Genomic DNA, 19,400 nt, shown 5'->3' with positions numbered 1-19,400 from the left:
GAAGACGAAGAGACTTTCTATGTGTGCATCCCAATAGTACAAAAAAATAACTATATTCTCTCCTACATCAGCACCCAACTAAAAGGTTTAATGAAAATGTTTCACACCAAACATACCCCGGTCCCAGATTGGTTTGTGCTCATGTAAACTCCAATGCTGTTATTGTTAAACCAACACTTGGCATGCCAATTCAATAAGGAGTTATGGCATTTAGAGTTCACAAGAGAGTAGAAATAGACTGGCACTCAGGCTAGCTGAAACAAGAGAGTTCGTTTAGGTTTTGGCTACTTCCTGTACAGGCCGTTGCCTATTATTTCATAGAGAATGAAAGAAGACTCTAGTAGCCAAAAGGTTATATCAACATGGGCAGCACCATTGAGGGCCATTTTAATGTTGTCAACTTGGTGGGAGTTTCAACTTCAAGACTGTGGACAGTGGCTGGCTGAAGCTGGAACAACGTCAATGGCAGCTGGAAGAATCACTTGAAGAATAATCAGAGAGATAGATTTTAGGACTCATCTTTGTATCAGTGCCATTATAGTATCTGTGGCAGCATGGGCAGCGCCATTGAGGATATCTCCATATTGAAGTAGTAGATTTTATTTTTCATGGCTGGCTGATCCTTCCTGGTGACCAGGTTGGACATGACTCCAACAGGATCACCAGGAGGTATCAGCCGCTGTCCAGTCTTGTGGTTCTCAAATGTCAGATCATCAGTGGTTCCGATGGCCGCTATCCATGGTGCTGAATCTGGATCTCTGCTACTAGCGCTATTTGCTGGTTTGTTTACCTTTATCATTATTTGTGAGACAAAAGCCACCGCAGGTCTAAAGCCCAACCTTTAATGAACAAAAATATAAATGCAAAATGTAACAATTTTAAAGATTTTACTGAGTTACAGTTCATATAAGGAAATCAGTCAATTGAAATAAATTCATTAGGCCCTAATCTATGGATTTGATATAACTGGGCAGGGGCACAGCCATGGGTGGGCCTGGGAGGGCATAGGCCCACCCACTTGGGAGCCAAGGCCACCCACTGGGGAGCCAGGCCCAGCCAATCAGAATAGGTTTTTCCCCACAAAAGGGCTTTATTACAGACAAAAATACTCGGTTTCATCAGCTGTCCAGGTGGCTGGTCTCAGACTAGGTGAAGAAGCTGGTTGTGGAGGTCTTGGGTTGGCGTGGTTACACGTGGTCTGTGGTTGTGAGGCCAGTTGGACGTACTGTCAAATTCTCTAAAACGACATTGGAGGTGGCTTATGGTAGAGAAATTAACGTTCAATTCTCTGGTAACAGCTCTGGTGGACATTGCTGCAGTCAGCATGCCAATAGCATGCTCCCTCAAAATGTGAGACATCTGTGACATGTGTGACATCTGTGGCCACAATCTGTGGTTGTGTGACAAAACTGCATGTTTTAGAGTGGCCTTATAATGTTCCCAGCACAAGGTGCACCTGTGTAATGATCATGCTGTTTAATCAGCTTCTTGTTATGCCACACCTGTCAGGTGTTTGGATTATCTTGACAAAGGAAAAATGCTCACTAACATGGATGTGGACTAATGTGTGCATAAAACAGAAAGCAAAGCAAGGTTTTTTATGTGAATTTAATCAGGCCACATTGAACGTGTTCGAACTGTGTTCTCTGTTATGATATGATATGATAGGGTGGAAGGTAGCCTAGTGGTTAGAGTGGTGGGCCAGTAACTAAAAGGTTACTGGTTCAATTACCTGTGCTGACAAGGTGAAATCTGTTGCTCTGCCCTTGAGGAAGGCACTTAACCCTAATTTGCCTGAAGGGTGCTGTACTACTATGGCTAACCCAGTAAAACCACACCTATCGGGGTGGCAGGGTAGCCTAGTGGTTAGAGAGTTGAACTAGTAACTGGAAGGTTGCAAGTTCAAGCCCCTGAGCTGACAAGGTACAAATCTGTTGTTCTACCCCTGAACAGGCAGTTAACCCACTGTGGGAGAGAAAATAAGAATTTGTTCTTAACTGACTTGCCTAGTTAAATAAAGGTGTGAAAATAAAACAGAAATAAATATGTTAGAAATGTCAGTTTTCAGGTAGATGGGGACCCCCAGTGGCCATGGAGTGAGCTGCAGCTTGTCCAATACCTGAATCCTTCCTCCCCTTTCCTGAAGTGCCCTGGACACGGAATAGTCAGTATGGTGTTTTTAGCAGAGGAGAGCCACAGGGGCATTTGGTGAGTTTAAGGCAAATGTGTTAAACTCATTCTGTGGAGGCTGAGTGTCTGTGGGTTTTCACTCCTTTGTACTTGATTGATTAATTAAAGTCACTAATTAGCAAAGAACTCCCCTGAAAGGAAAAGGCAGCAGACACTAGGCCCTCCATGGAATAAGTTTGACACCCCAGGTTTAAGGGGATTCATGGATATTGAAAAAAGTGTTTTTGGGCTACTGATGAAATGCAATAGACTACTTATCTACCCCAAGACAACAACTCTACTGAGACAGACCAATCAAAACTTAACTGAGACAGACCAATCAAAACTCTACTGAAACAGACCAATCAAAACTCTATTGAGACAGACCAATCAAAACTTTACTGAGACAGACCAATCAAAACTCTACTGAGACAGACCAATCAAAACTTAACTGAGACAGACCAATCAAAACTCTACTGAAACAGACCAATCAAAACTCTACTGAAACAGACCAATCAAAACTCTACTGAGACAGACCAATCAAAACTCTACTGAGACAGACCAATCAAAACTGTTTTGATGTGTTTTGTGTTGTCACTTTTTTCTCTGAGGAAACAAGATGCCTCACCTCAGGGGTTAAACTATTTTCTAACTAAATGAGAGGTGCCCGCCCCTACTGCAGGGGTAGCCAACTAGATTCAGCCGCAGACCGATTTTTGTTGGAGTGGATAGTCAGGGGGCTGGAACATAATTATAATAATTTGTACACTGCAAATTGTCCACAACTACGTCCAAAATTAGATTGTATTGGAAAATAACAATAATTTCATACCATTGTATTTGGGAAATAACAATCATTTCATACCATTGTATTTGGGAAATAACAATCATTTCATACCATTGTATTTGGGAAATAACAATCATTTCATACCTTGATTACATTGAAACACGATCACATATGTCTATTTTTGTTCATGGGAATATGAGGTGAACAGATGACCTAAATCAAACTAATTTTGAGCTGAATTCCTGGTGATTTTAGTCATTTTTGACCAAAAACTAAAATCCCCCCAAAAGAATATACAGTATATAACATGTAAAAAATATTCTACAAACTTTCGAAAAGACTTTCTGGCTAGTTTTGCCATTTTATCTCACACTGTGGGTTGCTCTTGCAAAAGAGATTTTCAACCTCAAGGGTATTTTCTGATTGAATAAAGGTTAAACAGTCTTTACTAATCGAATCTCTGACCCTGTTCTTCTTCCCCTGTTCCTCAGAACTGGTTGGAACTGGTTTGAGCCTGAGAAGAACCCTGAATACTAGAATACAGACTTGCCCTCCATACCTCAGCTTCTATCTCTGACCTCCTGTCTGTGTAGTCACTAGTTCTGTGGTTGACATCAGAACAAGAGAGAAAGAGCAGATCTCTCTTCCTGATTCTCAGAAAGTAAGTAAAGGGGCAAATCTGAGCCAAATGCAACAGGTGTAGATTTGATCTGTGACATGCTTTGAGCCCTTTCCCAACCATTCAGAGATAAAAAGGAAGAAAATTGGTATATTGTCTTTGGGATGAATTGGTGTCTGACGTTTTGATAGGGAGGAGGGACCTTATCTGACTGACTAGTAACGGATTCTTAACCTACTTTTGTGAGACACAACGTCGATCTGTCTGTAGATTGATTGAACCTATCTAGATACTTCATATATTCATCCTATAGTAAGACATTAACATCAAGGAAGTTAACCTATCCTAACCTGCTTTTTGTCTTAAAACCTTTTAACTCATATATTGTTGTTTTTAGGTCAATCCTTCATTAACCGGTGACATCACTTCATGTAATCCACTTCTACTGAGTCAAAGTGTGACGAAAACTCAAGAAGTGATGTCACAGTATGACTCCCCCTTTTGTATTAGAATATTGTCAATGAGTGACACTGTCTGTCTGTCTGTCTGTCTGTCTGTCTGTCTGTCTGTCTGTCTGTCTGTCTGTCTGTCTGTCTGTCTGTCTGTCTGTCTGTCTGTCTGTCTGTCTGTCTGTCTGTCTGTCTGTCTGTCTGTCTGTCTATCTGTCTGTCTGTCTGTCTGTCTGTCTGTCTGTGCGTGCGTGCGTAGAGAAGCTCCTGACTAACTGTACCTTTAGCCCACACACTGGTGTGTGTTTATTGAATGTTGTATAACAGTCATGTGTTATCTGAATTGGTCTTTGACATGCACATAGTCAGGGACAATAACACACACCTGTTCCTTTTAGCCCTTTCAGCCAGTCCAACACGAGGGGAGGTGTCTACTGTCACTTCACATTATCTACCAGTCCAACACGAGGGGAGATGTCTACTGTCACTTCACTGTGTACTGACATTATCTACCAGTCCAACACGAGGGGAGGTGTCTACTGTCACTTCACTGTGTACTGACATTATCTACCAGTCCAACACGAGGGAGGTGTCTACTGTCACTTCACTTCACATTATCTACCAGTCCAACACGAGGGGAGATGTCTACTGTCACTTCACATTATCTACCAGTCCAACACGAGGGGAGGTGTCTACTGTCACTTCACATTATCTACCAGTCCAACACGAGGGGAGGTGTCTACTGTCACTTCACATTATCTACCAGTCCAACACGAGGGGAGGTGTCTACTGTCACTTCACATTATCTACCAGTCCAACACGAGGGGAGATGTCTACTGTCACTTCACATTATCTACCAGTCCAACACGAGGGGAGATGTCTACTGTCACTTCACATTATCTACCAGTCCAACACGAGGGGAGGTGTCTACTGTCACTTCACTGTGTACTGACATTATCTACCAGTCCAACACGAGGGGAGATGTCTACTGTCACTTCACTTCACATTATCTACCAGTCCAACACGAGGGGAGGTGTCTACTGTCACTTCACTTCACATTATCTACCAGTCCAACACGAGGGGAGGTGTCTACTGTCACTTCACTTCACATTATCTACCAGCCCAACACGAGGGAGGTGTCTACTGTCACTTCACATTATCTACCAGCTCAACACGAGGGGAGGTGTCTACTGTCACTTCACATTATCTACCAGCCCAACGCGAGGGAGGTGTCTACTGTCACTTCACTTCACATTATCTACCAGCCCAACACGAGGGGAGGTGTCTACTGTCACTTCACATTATCTACCAGCCCAACACGAGGGGAGGTGTCTACTGTCACTTCACTTCACATTATCTACCAGCCCAACACGAGGGGAGGTGTCTACTGTCACTTCACTTCACATTATCTACCAGTCCAACCAGAAATTATATTCAGACAGTCTTGGAGGACAATGGAGATTGGAAGCTCAGTAGAGAAATTTTTCTGGTTTAGCTTGTCATTGAGATATACATGTTTTTTACTCCATTGTCCTTCAGTGGTTGAATATTTTGTCCGATGTCCAGTCATTCCAGCTTGATCAATGGCCAAGACAGGCCAGAGAGATTCTGAGGGGAAGTTAATGGTTTTATCAATAAGAGTAACTCACTGGCCACCATACTGTCTGTCTGTGGGTATGTGAACTCTGTACCAATCCCTGATGATGACAATGATTAACAAATGTAGAGAGGTAAATGGCAGTGTGGGAATCTTTATCCCTTTTCAAGTGCACCGCTCAGGAGTTTAACTATAAGCTAGTCCTAGATCATTTATAGTCATTATTCACTCTGTGTTCTAGGCACGTCAATAGATGAAACAGTCAATAAGATGTTCATTTTGCTGAACTGCTAGGCTCTCCATTCTTTATAAGAGATTGGACATTGGCTATATGGATGCCCACTGTTGGTTCACGATGTTGTGAGAGAAAAATAACATCACTTTTGTCGAGTAGCGGTGGTTGTCTCTCAAATAGCGGCAACATGAGATGGCCATGTTCGGTATCTGTAATGTAATAACAAAGACACACACTCAGCCATAACCCTATAGGTCATTGTCGCCGCCCTTAAAGCAGCTCCTGACGTCGAAGTCAAGGACAGACAGACGTTTGATGGAGATCAGAAGGTGTGATTTGAGCAGGGGCGGCACGCGGCAGTAAATGATGTCACCCGCGTGTAACTATGATATAAGATTGTGAGAGCGAAACAGAGGCAGATAAAGAGAGGACAGCACCGGAGCTGGGGGGGGGGTAAGCACCGATAGTGGACCAACTATTGTCAAAAATATAAACGAGGGAAAAGAGAGGTCCTGTGCGGGGTGGCGGGAAAGAAGCGGTGAGTTTATCTAACAACCATTATGTATTTGTAATGTGCTCGACCGGATCTTCCGTTACACGTTGTAATGTCAACTGCTTTTTCTAATAGCCTACAAGACAAGTCTAAACTATAGCCTATACTACACAACTATTTCAAAAGTAGGCTTAATAAATATGAAGTAGACTTCTGGGGCATATTGAGGGTGTTAATTCACTACCAAGTCCAGACCATAGAAATAGAATCTCATGCTAGTTCTGTGGTCAAGAACCGGAGTCAGTATCATGCAACCAGTTCGTTATCGTTTAAACAATGTATTCGCACGCACGCCAATGATGAGATCAAGCCTGTGGGTTAGCCCCTTAAATACTTTATTGCAGGTGTCAAAGTTTGTTTTTCCCCAGACTCTTGAGGACGCTTAAATATCTTACCGTTACACGTCTTTGCGATCTCACCTGTACGGTTGTACCTGTCTGTATTGTTTCCTACATGCCATAAGACCCAGACATGGGCAAGAAGGACGAGATAACTGTGGCCAAAGTCAAGATTGAGCAAAACGGAGACATTGGGTAAATATTTAGGTGCTATGCTGAGAATGTTGTCTTTGGGTGTTTGTATTTTGTCAACAATTGTTTCTATAGTCAGTATAATATCGATTTGTGTTACTATTCCTTCATTGGAATTACGTCTAGTTCCTGAGTTAACCAACTCAATAACTTAATAACTTTATCTGCCGTTTTTAAAGTTTAAAGATTATTATATAAAATTGATTTATAAAATGACGTTGTAGATATTCTGTCTCTTCTAGAGAGGATAAAGATGAAGAGAAAAAGGGGGAGAAAGAGCCAAAGATGCCGATGATTGGCGCCATAGCTCTGGTGAGTAGCCGAGATAAACTGTCACATACTTCTCCAGCTTTACACACTGTAGACTATTTATTATCAGGTCCCTGAGGTATTATTGGTGTGTGTGTGTATGGGTGGGTGGTTGTGCGAATGTGTGTGCATGTGACTGTGTGCGTGCAACGTGCTTGCATGCCTGTAAAGTTGGAACCCAGATCAGACATGAATGTGGAAATAGGGGGGGTTGGGGAGTGGTCTGTTTCCTCTGTTTCCCTGCTGGGCCAGTTTCATAGCTGAAGGTTGAATTTCCTCTGTTCCCCTGCTGGGCCAGTAGCAAAGCTGAAGGTTGAATTTCCTCTGGACCCCTGCTGGGCCTGTAGAATAGCTGAAGGTTGAATTTTCTCTGGACCCCTGCTGGGCCAGTATAATAGCTGAAGGTTGAATTTCCTCTGTTTCCCTGCTGGGCCAGTAGAATAGCAGAAGGTTGAATTTCCTCTGGACCCCTGCTGGGCCAGTATAATAGCTGAAGGTTGAATTTCCTCTGTTTCCCTGCTGGGCCAGTAGAATAGCTGAAGGTTGAATTTCCTCTGGACCCCTGCTGGGCCAGTATAATAGCTGAAGGTTGAATTTCCTCTGTTTCCCTGCTGGGCCAGTAGAATAGCTGAAGGTTGAATTTCCTCTGGACCCCTGCTGGGCCAGTATAATAGCTGAAGGTTGAATTTCCTCTGTTTCCCTGCTGGGCCAGTAGAATAGCAGAAGGTTGAATTTCCTCTGGACCCCTGCTGGGCCAGTTTAATAGCTGAAGGTTGAATTTCCTCTGTTTCCCTGCTGGGCCAGTAGAATAGCTGAAGGTTGAATTTCCTCTGTTTCCCTGCTGGGCCAGTAGAATAGCAGAAGGTTGAATTTCCTCTGGACCCCTGCTGGGCCAGTTTAATAGCTGAAGGTTGAATTTCCTCTGTTTCCCTGCTGGGCCAGTAGAATAGCAGAAGGTTGAATTTTCTCTGTTTCCCTGCTGGGCCAGTAGAATAGCAGAAGGTTGAATTTCCTCAGTTCTCCTGCTGGGCCTGTAGAATAGCAGAAGGTTGAATTTCCTCTGTTCCCCTGCTGGGCCTGTAGAATAGCAGAAGGTTGAATTTCCTCTGTTCCCCTGATGGGCCTGTAGAATAGCAGAAGGTTGAATTGCCTCTGTTCCCCTGCTGGGCCTGTAGAATAGCAGAAGGTTGAATTTCCTCTGTTTCCCTGCTGGGCCAGTATAATAGCTGAAGGTTGAATTTCCTCAGTTCCCCTGCTGGGCCTGTAGAATAGCAGAAGGTTGAATTTCCTCTGTTCCCCTGCTGGGCCTGTAGAATAGCAGAAGGTTGAATTTCCTCTGTTCCCCTGCTGGGCCAGTAGAATAGCTGGTTAAACTTCCTCTGGTTAGGAGCCTCTACCACTGGAGAAACATACTGGAGTTCTACATACAAAATGACTCAGAGTATTCATTACCTTCATATGTTCTCTTTCTCTCTCTGCTCATCTGTCCATCTCTGTCCCTTTTCCTCTCCACTTATCCTTCCCCCTTTAATTCATTCTCCCCTTCCCTCTCCCCTGCCCCTTCTCACTCCCTTTCTCTCTCTCCTTCCCAATCTCTCACTTTCCTCATATCCCCACCCTGCCCCTCACTCTCGCTCCTCTTCCCCCATGCCTCTATAGTTCAGGTTTGCTGATGGTTGGGACAGGTTGATGATTGTGCTGGGGACCATCATGGCTATGGTTAATGGAACGGTCCTCCCTCTCATGTGTATCGTCTTTGGGGACATGACTGACAGCTTCATAGGAGACTCCATACAGACACAGAATAACTTCACCAGTAAGTCAGTCCCTATACACACACACACACACACACACACACACACACACACACACACACACACACACACAACACACACACACACAAGCATGCACTCAAAAATACACACACACACACACACACACACACACACACACACACACACTCTTAAAGGACAACGCCACCACTTTCAACCTCATTTTCATCTCCAACGCAATACCAGTGCCTACATGTGAAAATGACGCATTTCTACATTTTTTTAGGAAAAAATATTACGTTAAATAGTTATACCTGATGACATCATAAAAAGCTAAAACATTTTTAACCACAGATTATAGAAACAGGCTGTTTTCACATATAAACACTGGTTTGGTGTTGGAGATAATGAACATGAGGTTGAAAAGTGGTGGAATTGCCCTTTAACTGTCTAACTGTCACATCTTTTCCTGCTCTAGACATCACATTCCCTGTTTCCAACACCACTCTGGGAGAGGAGATGACGGGGTGAGGCTAAGACTCAATGATATTTCAGTTTACCAAGAAGGGAGTAGTTTCTGATCATTGACCGGATTTATTTCAGAGGCTCCGTATCCGTGAGTCCGCAAATTCTCACAGTATCTCACGGGAACTTGGACTTCATCTATTTTCATAACCTAGACAGGGTGAACTGCATAGTTAAAGGGCAATCAGAAGCTTGGCCCCGGTGATGTACTGGGTCGTACACACTACCCTCTACAGGGCCTTGCGGTTGGAGACCGAGCAGTTGCCATGCCAGGCAGTGATGCAGACCAGAGAATCTTGTTTCTCATGGTCTGAGAGTCTTTAGGTGCCTTTTGGCAAACTGCAAGTGGGCTGTCATGTGCCTTTTACTGAGGAGTGGCTTCCATCTGGCCACTCTACCATAAAGGCCTGATTGGTGGAGTGCTGCAGAGATGGTAGTCCTTCTGGAAGGTTCTCCCATCTCCACAGAGGAATTCTAGAGCTCTGTCAGAGTGACCACCTCCCTGACCAAGGCCCTTCTCCCCCGATTGCTCAGTTTGGCCTGGTGACCCGCTCTAGGAAGAGTCTTGGTGGTCCCAAACTTCTTCCATTTAAGAATGATCAAGGCCACCATCTTCTTGAGGACCTTCAATGCTGCAGAAATGTTTTGGTACCCTTCCCCAGATCTGTGCCTCAACAAAATCCTGTCTCGGAGCTCTATGGACAATTCCTTCAACCTCATGGCTTGGTTTTTCCTCTGACTTGCACTGTCAACTGTGGGACCTTATATAGACAGGTGTGTGCCTTTCCAAATCATGTTCAATCAATTGAATTTACCACAAGTGGACTCCAATCAAGTTGTAGAAACATCTCAAGGATGATCAATGGAAACTGGATGCACCTGAGCTCAATTTGGAGTCTCATAGCAAAGGATCTGAATACTTGTGTAAATAAGGTATTTCTGTTTTCAATCCATTTTAGAATAAGGCTGTAAAGTAACAAAATGTGGAAAAAGTCAGGGGGTCTGAATACTTTCCGAAGGCACTGTATGCGAACACAGTGTTTTTATGTCCTGTGGTTAAAAAGATAAGATGAAAGATATACAAATGTAATGTCATTTAAAGTAAACACAATGAGATGAAGCGGTGATGCGGGGAGCAGGACAATTGCACTCCACCCTGGCTTTTGACTTAACCACGAACATGGAACAGGACAGGACAGCGTCTGGACAGGAACACACAACGACATTAATGCAGACACAGGGAACACACGGGGAAGCAGACAGTTATTGATAGGACAATCAACAAAGGGAAGGAGTCCAGGTGAGTCCAATGATCGCTGCTGCGCATAATGAGCGCCAGACAGGGAGAGCGGGAGCAGGCGTGACATTAATGATGTCATAGGGTAGGATTGTGTGGGACCTTTTTATTTTGAACCACAGAACGTTGAAACACACCGATTTGACATATTTCAGATATGTGAACAGATACAGAGCCTCAGAATTTAAAGATCCGGCCCCAGATAAGGAGCTGCTTCCCTATAAAATACATTGTAACGTCAAATGGTATATTCAAGGGATCACCTTTACCTCTCTGCCTTTGTGCCTCAGTATCCTTGCTATTTACTCCATAATGGATGGCATTTTGAATAGATTCACCTGCGTAATGTAAACGCACATACAGTCATTTAATGACCTGTGTCACCGTCATGTTTACAAAGTCATTATTCCCTAAAATGTACCCCTGTGCCCCAATTATCTACAAACCATCATTAAGGTTTTGTATGTCTGGATGTGTGTGTGTTTACCAGCCGTATGTCTGTATTCCAGCCATGCTATCTACTACTCTATAATGGGTGCGGTGGTGTTGGTAGCAGCCTACATGCAGGTGGCCTTCTGGACCCTGGCGGCAGGCAGGCAGGTCAAACGCCTCAGGAAGCTCTTCTTCCACTGCATCATGCAGCAGGAGATCGGCTGGTTCGACGTCAACGAGACGGGAGAACTCAACACCCGCCTAACAGAGTGAGGAGATACCTATGGGAATGGATTGGCGTTTATAGGGAAGGTGTTTTACATTGATACCATCTGGATGTAGCTTTAGGGTTTAAACAGCCCTGTTCAAACAAATATGGGGAGTGTGTGTATCTATGTGTGTGTGTGTTTATGTGAGTGAGTGTGTGTGTGTGTGTGTATGTGTTTTATTCTGTATTTCTTCCCCTCCACAGTGACATCTATAAGATCAACGAGGGGATAGGTGACAAGGTGGGCATGTTGATCCAGTCCTTCACCACCTTCATTGCTTCCTTCATCATCGGCTTCAGCAAAGGATGGAAGCTCACCCTTGTCATCCTGGCTGTCAGCCCTGTGCTGGGCTTCTCTGCTTTTATATTCAGCAAGGTGGGCCTCACACACACACACACACACACACACACACACACACACACACACACACATACATCCCTGTGCATGTGTGAAAGTGCACACACACGCGCACACACACACACACACACACACACACACACACACACACACACACACACACACACACACACACACACACACACACACACACACACACACACACACACACACACACACACACACCTCTCTTGACTGTCTTTCTCCGTTGTGTGTCTCTAGGTACTGACGTCCTTCACATCCCTGGAGCAGAGTGCTTATGCTAAAGCTGGAGCTGTGGCTGAGGAGGTGATCTCTTCTGTCAGAACAGTCTTCGCTTTCGGTGGACAACAGAAGGAGATAACCAGGTGTGTGTGAGAGAGAGAGCGGGGTAGAATGGAGACCTTTTGCTAACGTTAAAGGAGCGGTAACTAAGGCAACAGACGGGTCACCAGGATAATGTTCCTAAAGGACTTGTTGCTGCTGTGAAGACCATTAGCCTGAGCAGTCAGTAGTTGTTATTGTTTTATAAGTGGATAGACCAGTCCAAACCACTCTGTATAAAACCATCAGTGAGGAGGACAATTAGATTAGTGTGGTGTGTTTGTATATGTATACCATCTCTGTCTCTCGCTCTCTTTCTCTCTCTCTCTCTCTCTGTCTCTCTCTGTCTCTCTCGCTCATTCCCTCTGTCTCTCTGTGTTTTTTCTTTCAATTCCTGTGCGTTTCTGTGTGTGTGTGTTGTTTTGTACCACAGGTACGAGAAAAACCTGGAGGATGCTAAGAACATGGGGATCCGTAAAGCCATCTCTGCTAACATCGCCATGGGCTTCACCTTCCTGATGATCTATCTGTCCTACGCTCTGTCCTTCTGGTACGGCAGCACACTCATCCTATCTGGAGAATACACCATTGGAACTGTCCTCACCGTGAGTACACACACAAACACACACAGTCTTGTATAACTAAGCTAGTGGGGATACACAATTCAGTCCCATTCAAAATCTTATTTTCCCTAACCCCTAGCCCTAACCTTAACCCCAAAACCTAACATTAACTCTAACTCTAACCCTAGCTCCTAACCCTAGAATTAATCCTAGCTCCTAACCCTAACACCCTAACACTAATTCTAACCTTAACCCTAAACCCCACTTGAAATAAAAATTTAACTTGTAGGGACTAACAGAATGTCCTGAGTTGGTCAAATTTGTGTTTGTTTACTATAGTTACACACACACACACACACACACACACACACACACACACACACACACACACACACACACACACACACACACACACACACACACACACACACACACACACACACACACACACACACACACTGATGTTTATTTGTGTCCTGTAGGTGTTCTTCACAGTGTTGATCGGGGCGTTTGCCATGGGACAGACTTCTCCTAATGTCCAGGCCTTCGCCAGTGCCCGGGGAGCGGCACACAAAGTCTACAACATCATCGACAATGTGAGACACACACCCTCTCCTCACACACACACACACACCCTCTCCTCACACACACACACACACACACTGGGCTGATCAGGGTTAACACAGAAAAAGCAACACTGTGGTTATAGCAGAATGGACTGTTCTTAGTTCACTGTGTGTTTGTGAATGGTTCACGATTGTTAATGTTTCACGATGACTTGAGTTTACAACGTACAGTCAGACAGACAGAGCTGCTCTTACCATGCTTACATACAGTATATACACACTGGGGAGCGTGGTTGAATATGAATAACCTGACCATCAAAATGTTGTGTTGCAAAACTAACTTTTTACTATCAAGAGAAATCAAAGTTACATTCTTTGAACTCTCCCCCCAATCACACACACACTTGCACACACACAAACAAATACACACACACCAAAGACAAAAACAAGGGGAAACTGTGGAAGGGTGAGGTACCCAGGGGAACTTACATATTGTAAGATCAGAGAGAAGGAGAGAGAGAGAGAGAGAGAGAGAGAGAGAGAGAGAGAGAGCCACAAACATACACACACACACTAACACACACTGTAACAGACAGGCACACACACGTACTGTTCATGCTCTGTAACACGAAAACTAGTGTAAATAAACAGGGCTGAAACTAACACGTAGATAAACCTGCCCTCTGGCTAATACTCTTCCTCCTATTGTCCCTCTGAGAGGGGAGAGAGAAGTGGGGGACTCAACTCATAGAGAGAGGGAGAGAGAGAGGCGGGGGACTCATAGAGAGAGGGCGAGGGACTCATAGAGAGAGGGCAGAGGGGTGGGGGACTCATAGAGAGAGGGCAGAGAGAGAGGTGGGGGACTCACAGAGAGAGGGGAGAGAGAGGTGGGGACTCATAGAGAGAGGGGAGAGAGAGGCGGGGACTCATAGAGAGAGGGGAGAGAGAGGTGGGGGACTCATAGAGAGAGGGGAGAGAGAGGTGGGGGACTCACAGAGAGAGGGGAGAGAGAGGCGGGGGACTCATAGAGAGAGGGGAGAGAGGTGGGTGGGGGACTCACAGAGAGAGGGGAGAGAGAGGTGGGGGGGACTCATAGAGAGAGGGGAGAGAGAGGTGGGGACTCATAGAGAGAGGGGAGAGAGAGGCAGGGGACTCATAGAGAGAGGGGAGAGAGAGGTGGGGGACTCACAGAGAGAGGGGGAGAGAGAGGCAGGGGACTCACAGAGAGAGGGGAGAGAGGTGGGGACTCATAGAGAGAGGGCAGCGAGGGGGGGGGACTCATAGAGAGAGGGGAGAGAGAGGTGGGGGACTCATAGAGAGGGGAGAGAGAGGGAGAGAGGGCAGAGAGAGGGGGGACTCATAGAGAGAGGGGAGAGAGAGGTGGGGGACTCACAGAGAGAGGGGAGAGAGAGGCAGGGGACTCATAGAGAGAGGGGAGAGAGAGGCAGGGGACTCATAGAGAGAGGGGAGAGAGAGAGGTGGGGGGGGACTCATAGAGAGAGGGGAGAGAGAGGGAGAGGGGGGGGACTCATAGAGAGAGGGCAGAGAGAGGCAGGGGACTCATAGAGAGAGGGAGAGAGAGGCAGGGGACTCATAGAGAGAGGGGAGAGAGAGGGGGGGGGGACTCATAGAGAGAGGGGAGAGAGAGGCAGGGGACTCATAGAGAGAGGGGAGAGAGAGGTGGGGACTCATAGAGAGAGGGGAGAGAGAGAGGCGGGGGACTCATAGAGAGAGGGGAGAGAGAGAGGGGGGGACTCATAGAGAGAGGGCAGAGAGAGGTGGGGGACTCATAGAGAGAGGGAGAGAGAGAGGCGGGGGACTCAGAGAGAGAGGGAGAGACTCATAGAGAGAGGGCGGGGGACTCATAGAGAGAGGGCAGAGAGAGGTGGGGGACTCATAGAGAGAGGGGAGAGAGAGAGGGGGGACTCATAGAGAGAGGGCAGAGAGAGGCAGGGGACTCATAGAGAGAGGGCAGAGAGAGGTGGGGGACTCATAGAGAGAGGGCAGCGAGAGGCAGGGGACTCATAGAGAGAGGGAGAGAGAGAGGCGGGGGACTCATAGAGAGAGGGGAGAGAGAGAGGCGGGGGACTCATAGAGAGAGGGCAGAGAGAGGTGGGGACTCATAGAGAGAGGGGAGAGAGAGGCGGGGGACTCATAGAGAGAGGGCAGAGAGAGGCAGGGGACTCATAGAGAGAGGGGGGGGACAGAGAGAGGCAGGGGACTCATAGAGAGAGGGAGAGAGAGAGGCAGGGGACTCATAGAGAGGGGGGGGGAGAGAGAGGTGGGGGACTCATAGAGAGAGGGAGAGAGAGGCAGGGGACTCATAGAGAGGGGGAGAGAGAGGGGGGGACTCATAGAGAGAGGGGAGAGAGAGGCAGGCGGGGGACTCATAGAGAGAGGGGGGACTCAGAGAGAGAGAGAGGCAGGGGACTCATAGAGAGAGGGCAGAGAGAGGGGGAGGGGGACTCATAGAGAGAGGGGAGAGAGAGGCAGGGGACTCATAGAGAGAGGGAGAGAGAGGCAGGGGACTCATAGAGAGAGGGGAGAGAGAGGCGGGGGACTCATAGAGAGAGGGAGGCAGAGAGAGGCAGGGGACTCATAGAGGGAGGGAGAGAGAGGTGGGGACTCATAGAGAGAGGGCAGAGAGAGGCAGGGGACTCATAGAGAGAGGGCAGAGAGAGGCAGGGGACTCATAGAGGGGGGGAGAGAGAGGCAGGGGACTCATAGAGGGAGGGGAGAGAGAGGTGGGGGACTCATAGAGGGAGGGGAGAGAGAGGCAGGGGACTCATAGAGGGAGGGGAGAGAGAGGCAGGGGACTCACAGAGGAGGGGAGAGAGAGGCAGGGGACTCATAGAGGGAGGGGAGAGAGAGGCAGGGGACTCATAGAGGGAGGGGAGAGAGAGGGCAGGGGACTCATAGAGGGAGGGGAGAGAGAGGCAGGGGACTCATAGAGGGGGGGGGGACTCATAGAGAGAGGCAGGGGACTCACAGAGGGAGGGGAGAGAGAGGCAGGGGACTCATAGAGGGAGGGGAGAGAGAGGCAGGGGGGGACTCATAGAGAGAGGGAGGCAGAGAGAGGCAGGGGACTCATAGAGGAGGGGAGAGAGAGGCAGGGGACTCATAGAGGGAGGGGAGAGAGAGGCAGGGGACTCATAGAGGGAGGGGAGAGAGAGGCAGGGGACTCATAGAGGGAGGGGAGAGAGTGGCAGGGGACTCATAGAGGGAGGGGAGAGAGAGGCAGGGGACTCATAGAGGGAGGGGAGAGAGGTGGGGACTCATAGAGGGAGGGCAGAGAGAGGCAGGGGACTCATAGAGGGGGGGGGAGAGAGAGGCAGGGGACTCATAGAGGGAGGGGAGAGAGTGGCAGGGGACTCATAGAGGGAGGGGAGAGAGAGGCAGGGGACTCACAGACAAAGGGGAGAGGGGAGAGGCAGGGGGGACTCATAGAGGGAGGGAGAGAGGGCAGGGGACTCATAGAGGGAGGGGAGAGAGAGGCAGGGGACTCATAGAGGGAGGGGAGAGAGAGGCAGGGGGACTCATAGAGGGAGGGGAGAGAGAGGCAGGGGACTCATAGAGGGAGGGGAGAGAGAGGTGGGGGACTCATAGAGAGAGGGGAGAGAGAGGTGGGGGACTCATAGAGGGAGGGGAGAGAGAGGCAGGGGACTCATAGAGGGAGGGGAGAGAGAGGCAGGGGACTCACAGACAAAGGGGAGAGAGAGGCAGGGGACTCATCGAGAGAGGGGAGAGAGAGGCGGGGGACTCATCGAGAGAGGGGAACGAGAGGCGGGGGACTCATAGAGGGAGGGAAGCCTGATGGAAAGAACGAGGGTGGAGGGAGGGGACTAAAAGAGGGGGCGTAGAGAGCAGGAGGCTAAAGCACAGTCCCCAATCACCAATCACCACACTCCCACCAGAATCAATCCTTTCTGATTCGGCCCACCATTTTAGCTGCGGGCTGCTCTGAATGGGGCCTTGAATTCCAGCTGGAATTACTGTCTACTTATATAATGTCTATGGTGTGAATGGGGAAACTTTTGGGACTCTATAGAGCGCTTAACACACAGTAGAATAACACATCTTTCCCCTCTGAGCAGTCAGGAATACAGGGAGTCTTCAGAAGGGGGTGTTTATGCTGCTGTATAAACCAGGCCTCTGTGTCTGTGTGTGTTTATGCTGCTGTATGAACCAGGATACTCTTCTCACGCACCATATTGGTTGAAAAATAGTTACCGGCAGTATAATAGGCCTGTAGTATTTTATGGTATCATTTATGTGTCCAGTAATAGTATTAGTTGGTGACCTGCTTGAATGTTCACACCTACATGTTTATGTTCTAAGTCTCACTGCTGTTGTTGTTTGTCTGTTCAGAAACCCCACATCAACAGCTACTCAGACCACGGCCACAAGCCTGATGTCATCAAAGGAAACATAGAGTTTAACAACATCCATTTCACCTACCCCTCACGACCCAGCGTCAAAGTATGTGCTGCCTTCTTTACGTGTGTGTTGATGTCCAGTAGATGTTTGTAGATGTTAAACGGTTTGTTTCTGTGTGTGTCTCTTTGTAGGTGTTGAATGGAATGTCTCTGAGCGTGCGTAGTGGCCAGACCATAGCTCTGGTAGGCAGTAGTGGCTGTGGGAAAAGCACCACCGTTCAGCTGCTGCAGCGGTTCTATGATCCACAAGATGGATCAGTGAGTATCATGGAACACACACACACACACACACACAGTATCTGTTCTGTAACTATGCCCTCTGTGTTCTTTAGGTGTATGTAGATGGTCATGACGTGCGCTCCCTGAACGTGCGCTTCCTTAGAGAGATGATTGGCGTTGTCAGTCAGGAGCCCATCCTGTTTGCTACCACCATCGCTGAGAACATCCGCTACGGACGACCTGACGTCACACATCAGGAGATAGAACAGGCTGCTAGGGAGGCCAACGCCTACGACTTCATCATGACACTACCTGATGTATGTTACTGTGTCTGTCTGTGTATGTTACTGTGTCTGTCTGTCTGTCTGTCTGTGGTGTGTGTGTGTCTGTCTGTCTGTGAGTGTGGTGTGAGTGTCTGTCTGTGTGTGTGTGTGTGTCTGTCTGTCCGTGAGTGTGGTTTGTTTGTGTGTGTGTGTGTAGTAGTAGAAGTAGTAGTAGTAGTAGTAGTAGTAGTAGTAGTAGAAGTAGTAGTGGTAGTACTATAACTAATGCTAGATAATGATTGATTACAGTATATTGATAATATTGTTTCTGTTGAGCAGAAGTTTGAGACTCTAGTTGGAGACAGAGGAACCCAGATGAGTGGAGGACAGAAACAGAGGATCGCTATCGCACGCGCTCTCGTACGCAACCCCAAGATCCTCTTGTTGGATGAGGCTACCTCAGCCCTCGACGCCGAGAGTGAGACCATCGTACAGGCTGCTTTGGACAAGGTAGAGGACACACAGACAGACAGACAGACACACACACACATGCACCATTTGCACCTCTACTAAACATGGCTATGCCCCTCTCTTCCCTCCCCCTCCTCCCTCCCTCCCTCTCCAGGTGAGACAGGGTCGTACTACCATCGTGGTGGCCCATCGTCTGTCTACTATCCGTAATGCTGATGTCATCGCAGGCTTCCAGAAGGGAGAGATTGTAGAGCTGGGAACACACAGCCAACTGATGGAAAAAGAAGGAGTCTACCACACACTGGTCACCATGCAGGTAACACACACACACACCCTCTTCACACATCTTGCATCTACGTCACCATTTAGTTAACAGCATTATCAAAACAGTGTCACACACACGCCACATAACAAACAAATACACACATTTGACTCTATATTCTATTCTGTTGTGTTCTTCTAGACGTTTAAGAGTCCTGAGGAGGGCGAGGAGGCTGTGGAGGAGCAGGTTCTGGAGGAGAAGAGTCCGTCAGTGACTCCGTTCTCAGAGACCACCCTCATCAGGAGGAAATCTACCAAGGGATCGTCCTTCATCGGCTCAGAGAAAGGAGACAAGGACAAGACTGAAGTGGAAGAAGAG

General features: G+C 47.3%; 1 protein-coding gene across 6 annotated transcripts in view; it reads left to right on the top strand.

The window, feature by feature from the left end:
- Positions 1 to 6,271: 6,271 nt before the first annotated feature.
- Positions 6,272 to 19,400, top strand: part of abcb4 (ATP-binding cassette, sub-family B (MDR/TAP), member 4) — a 31,446-nt gene continuing 18,317 nt past the window's right edge. Inside the window, exons 1-16 of one of the 6 annotated variants that reach the window (XM_042319335.1) lie at positions 6,272 to 6,394; positions 6,873 to 6,942; positions 7,164 to 7,251; positions 8,908 to 9,064; positions 9,499 to 9,547; positions 11,352 to 11,543; positions 11,747 to 11,918; positions 12,162 to 12,286; positions 12,676 to 12,847; positions 13,288 to 13,401; positions 17,740 to 17,850; positions 17,940 to 18,065; positions 18,140 to 18,343; positions 18,629 to 18,799; positions 18,915 to 19,076; positions 19,224 to 19,400. In XM_042319335.1, the coding sequence (XP_042175269.1) occupies positions 6,881 to 6,942; positions 7,164 to 7,251; positions 8,908 to 9,064; positions 9,499 to 9,547; positions 11,352 to 11,543; positions 11,747 to 11,918; positions 12,162 to 12,286; positions 12,676 to 12,847; positions 13,288 to 13,401; positions 17,740 to 17,850; positions 17,940 to 18,065; positions 18,140 to 18,343; positions 18,629 to 18,799; positions 18,915 to 19,076; positions 19,224 to 19,400 (2,082 nt within the window). In that variant the 5' untranslated portion in view covers positions 6,272 to 6,394; positions 6,873 to 6,880. Of the gene's footprint in view, positions 6,395 to 6,872; positions 6,943 to 7,163; positions 7,252 to 8,907; positions 9,065 to 9,498; positions 9,548 to 11,351; positions 11,544 to 11,746; positions 11,919 to 12,161; positions 12,287 to 12,675; positions 12,848 to 13,287; positions 13,402 to 17,739; positions 17,851 to 17,939; positions 18,066 to 18,139; positions 18,344 to 18,628; positions 18,800 to 18,914; positions 19,077 to 19,223 lie in introns of those variants that run through there. The other 5 variants (XM_042319331.1, XM_042319330.1, XM_042319333.1 and 2 more) reach the window with 5 other exon arrangements.

Source organism: Oncorhynchus tshawytscha, unplaced genomic scaffold (assembly GCF_018296145.1).
Source record: "Oncorhynchus tshawytscha isolate Ot180627B unplaced genomic scaffold, Otsh_v2.0 Un_scaffold_17_pilon_pilon, whole genome shotgun sequence".
Taxonomy (NCBI): domain Eukaryota; kingdom Metazoa; phylum Chordata; class Actinopteri; order Salmoniformes; family Salmonidae; genus Oncorhynchus; species Oncorhynchus tshawytscha.
This window is presented reverse-complemented; position numbering and strand designations above follow the sequence as displayed.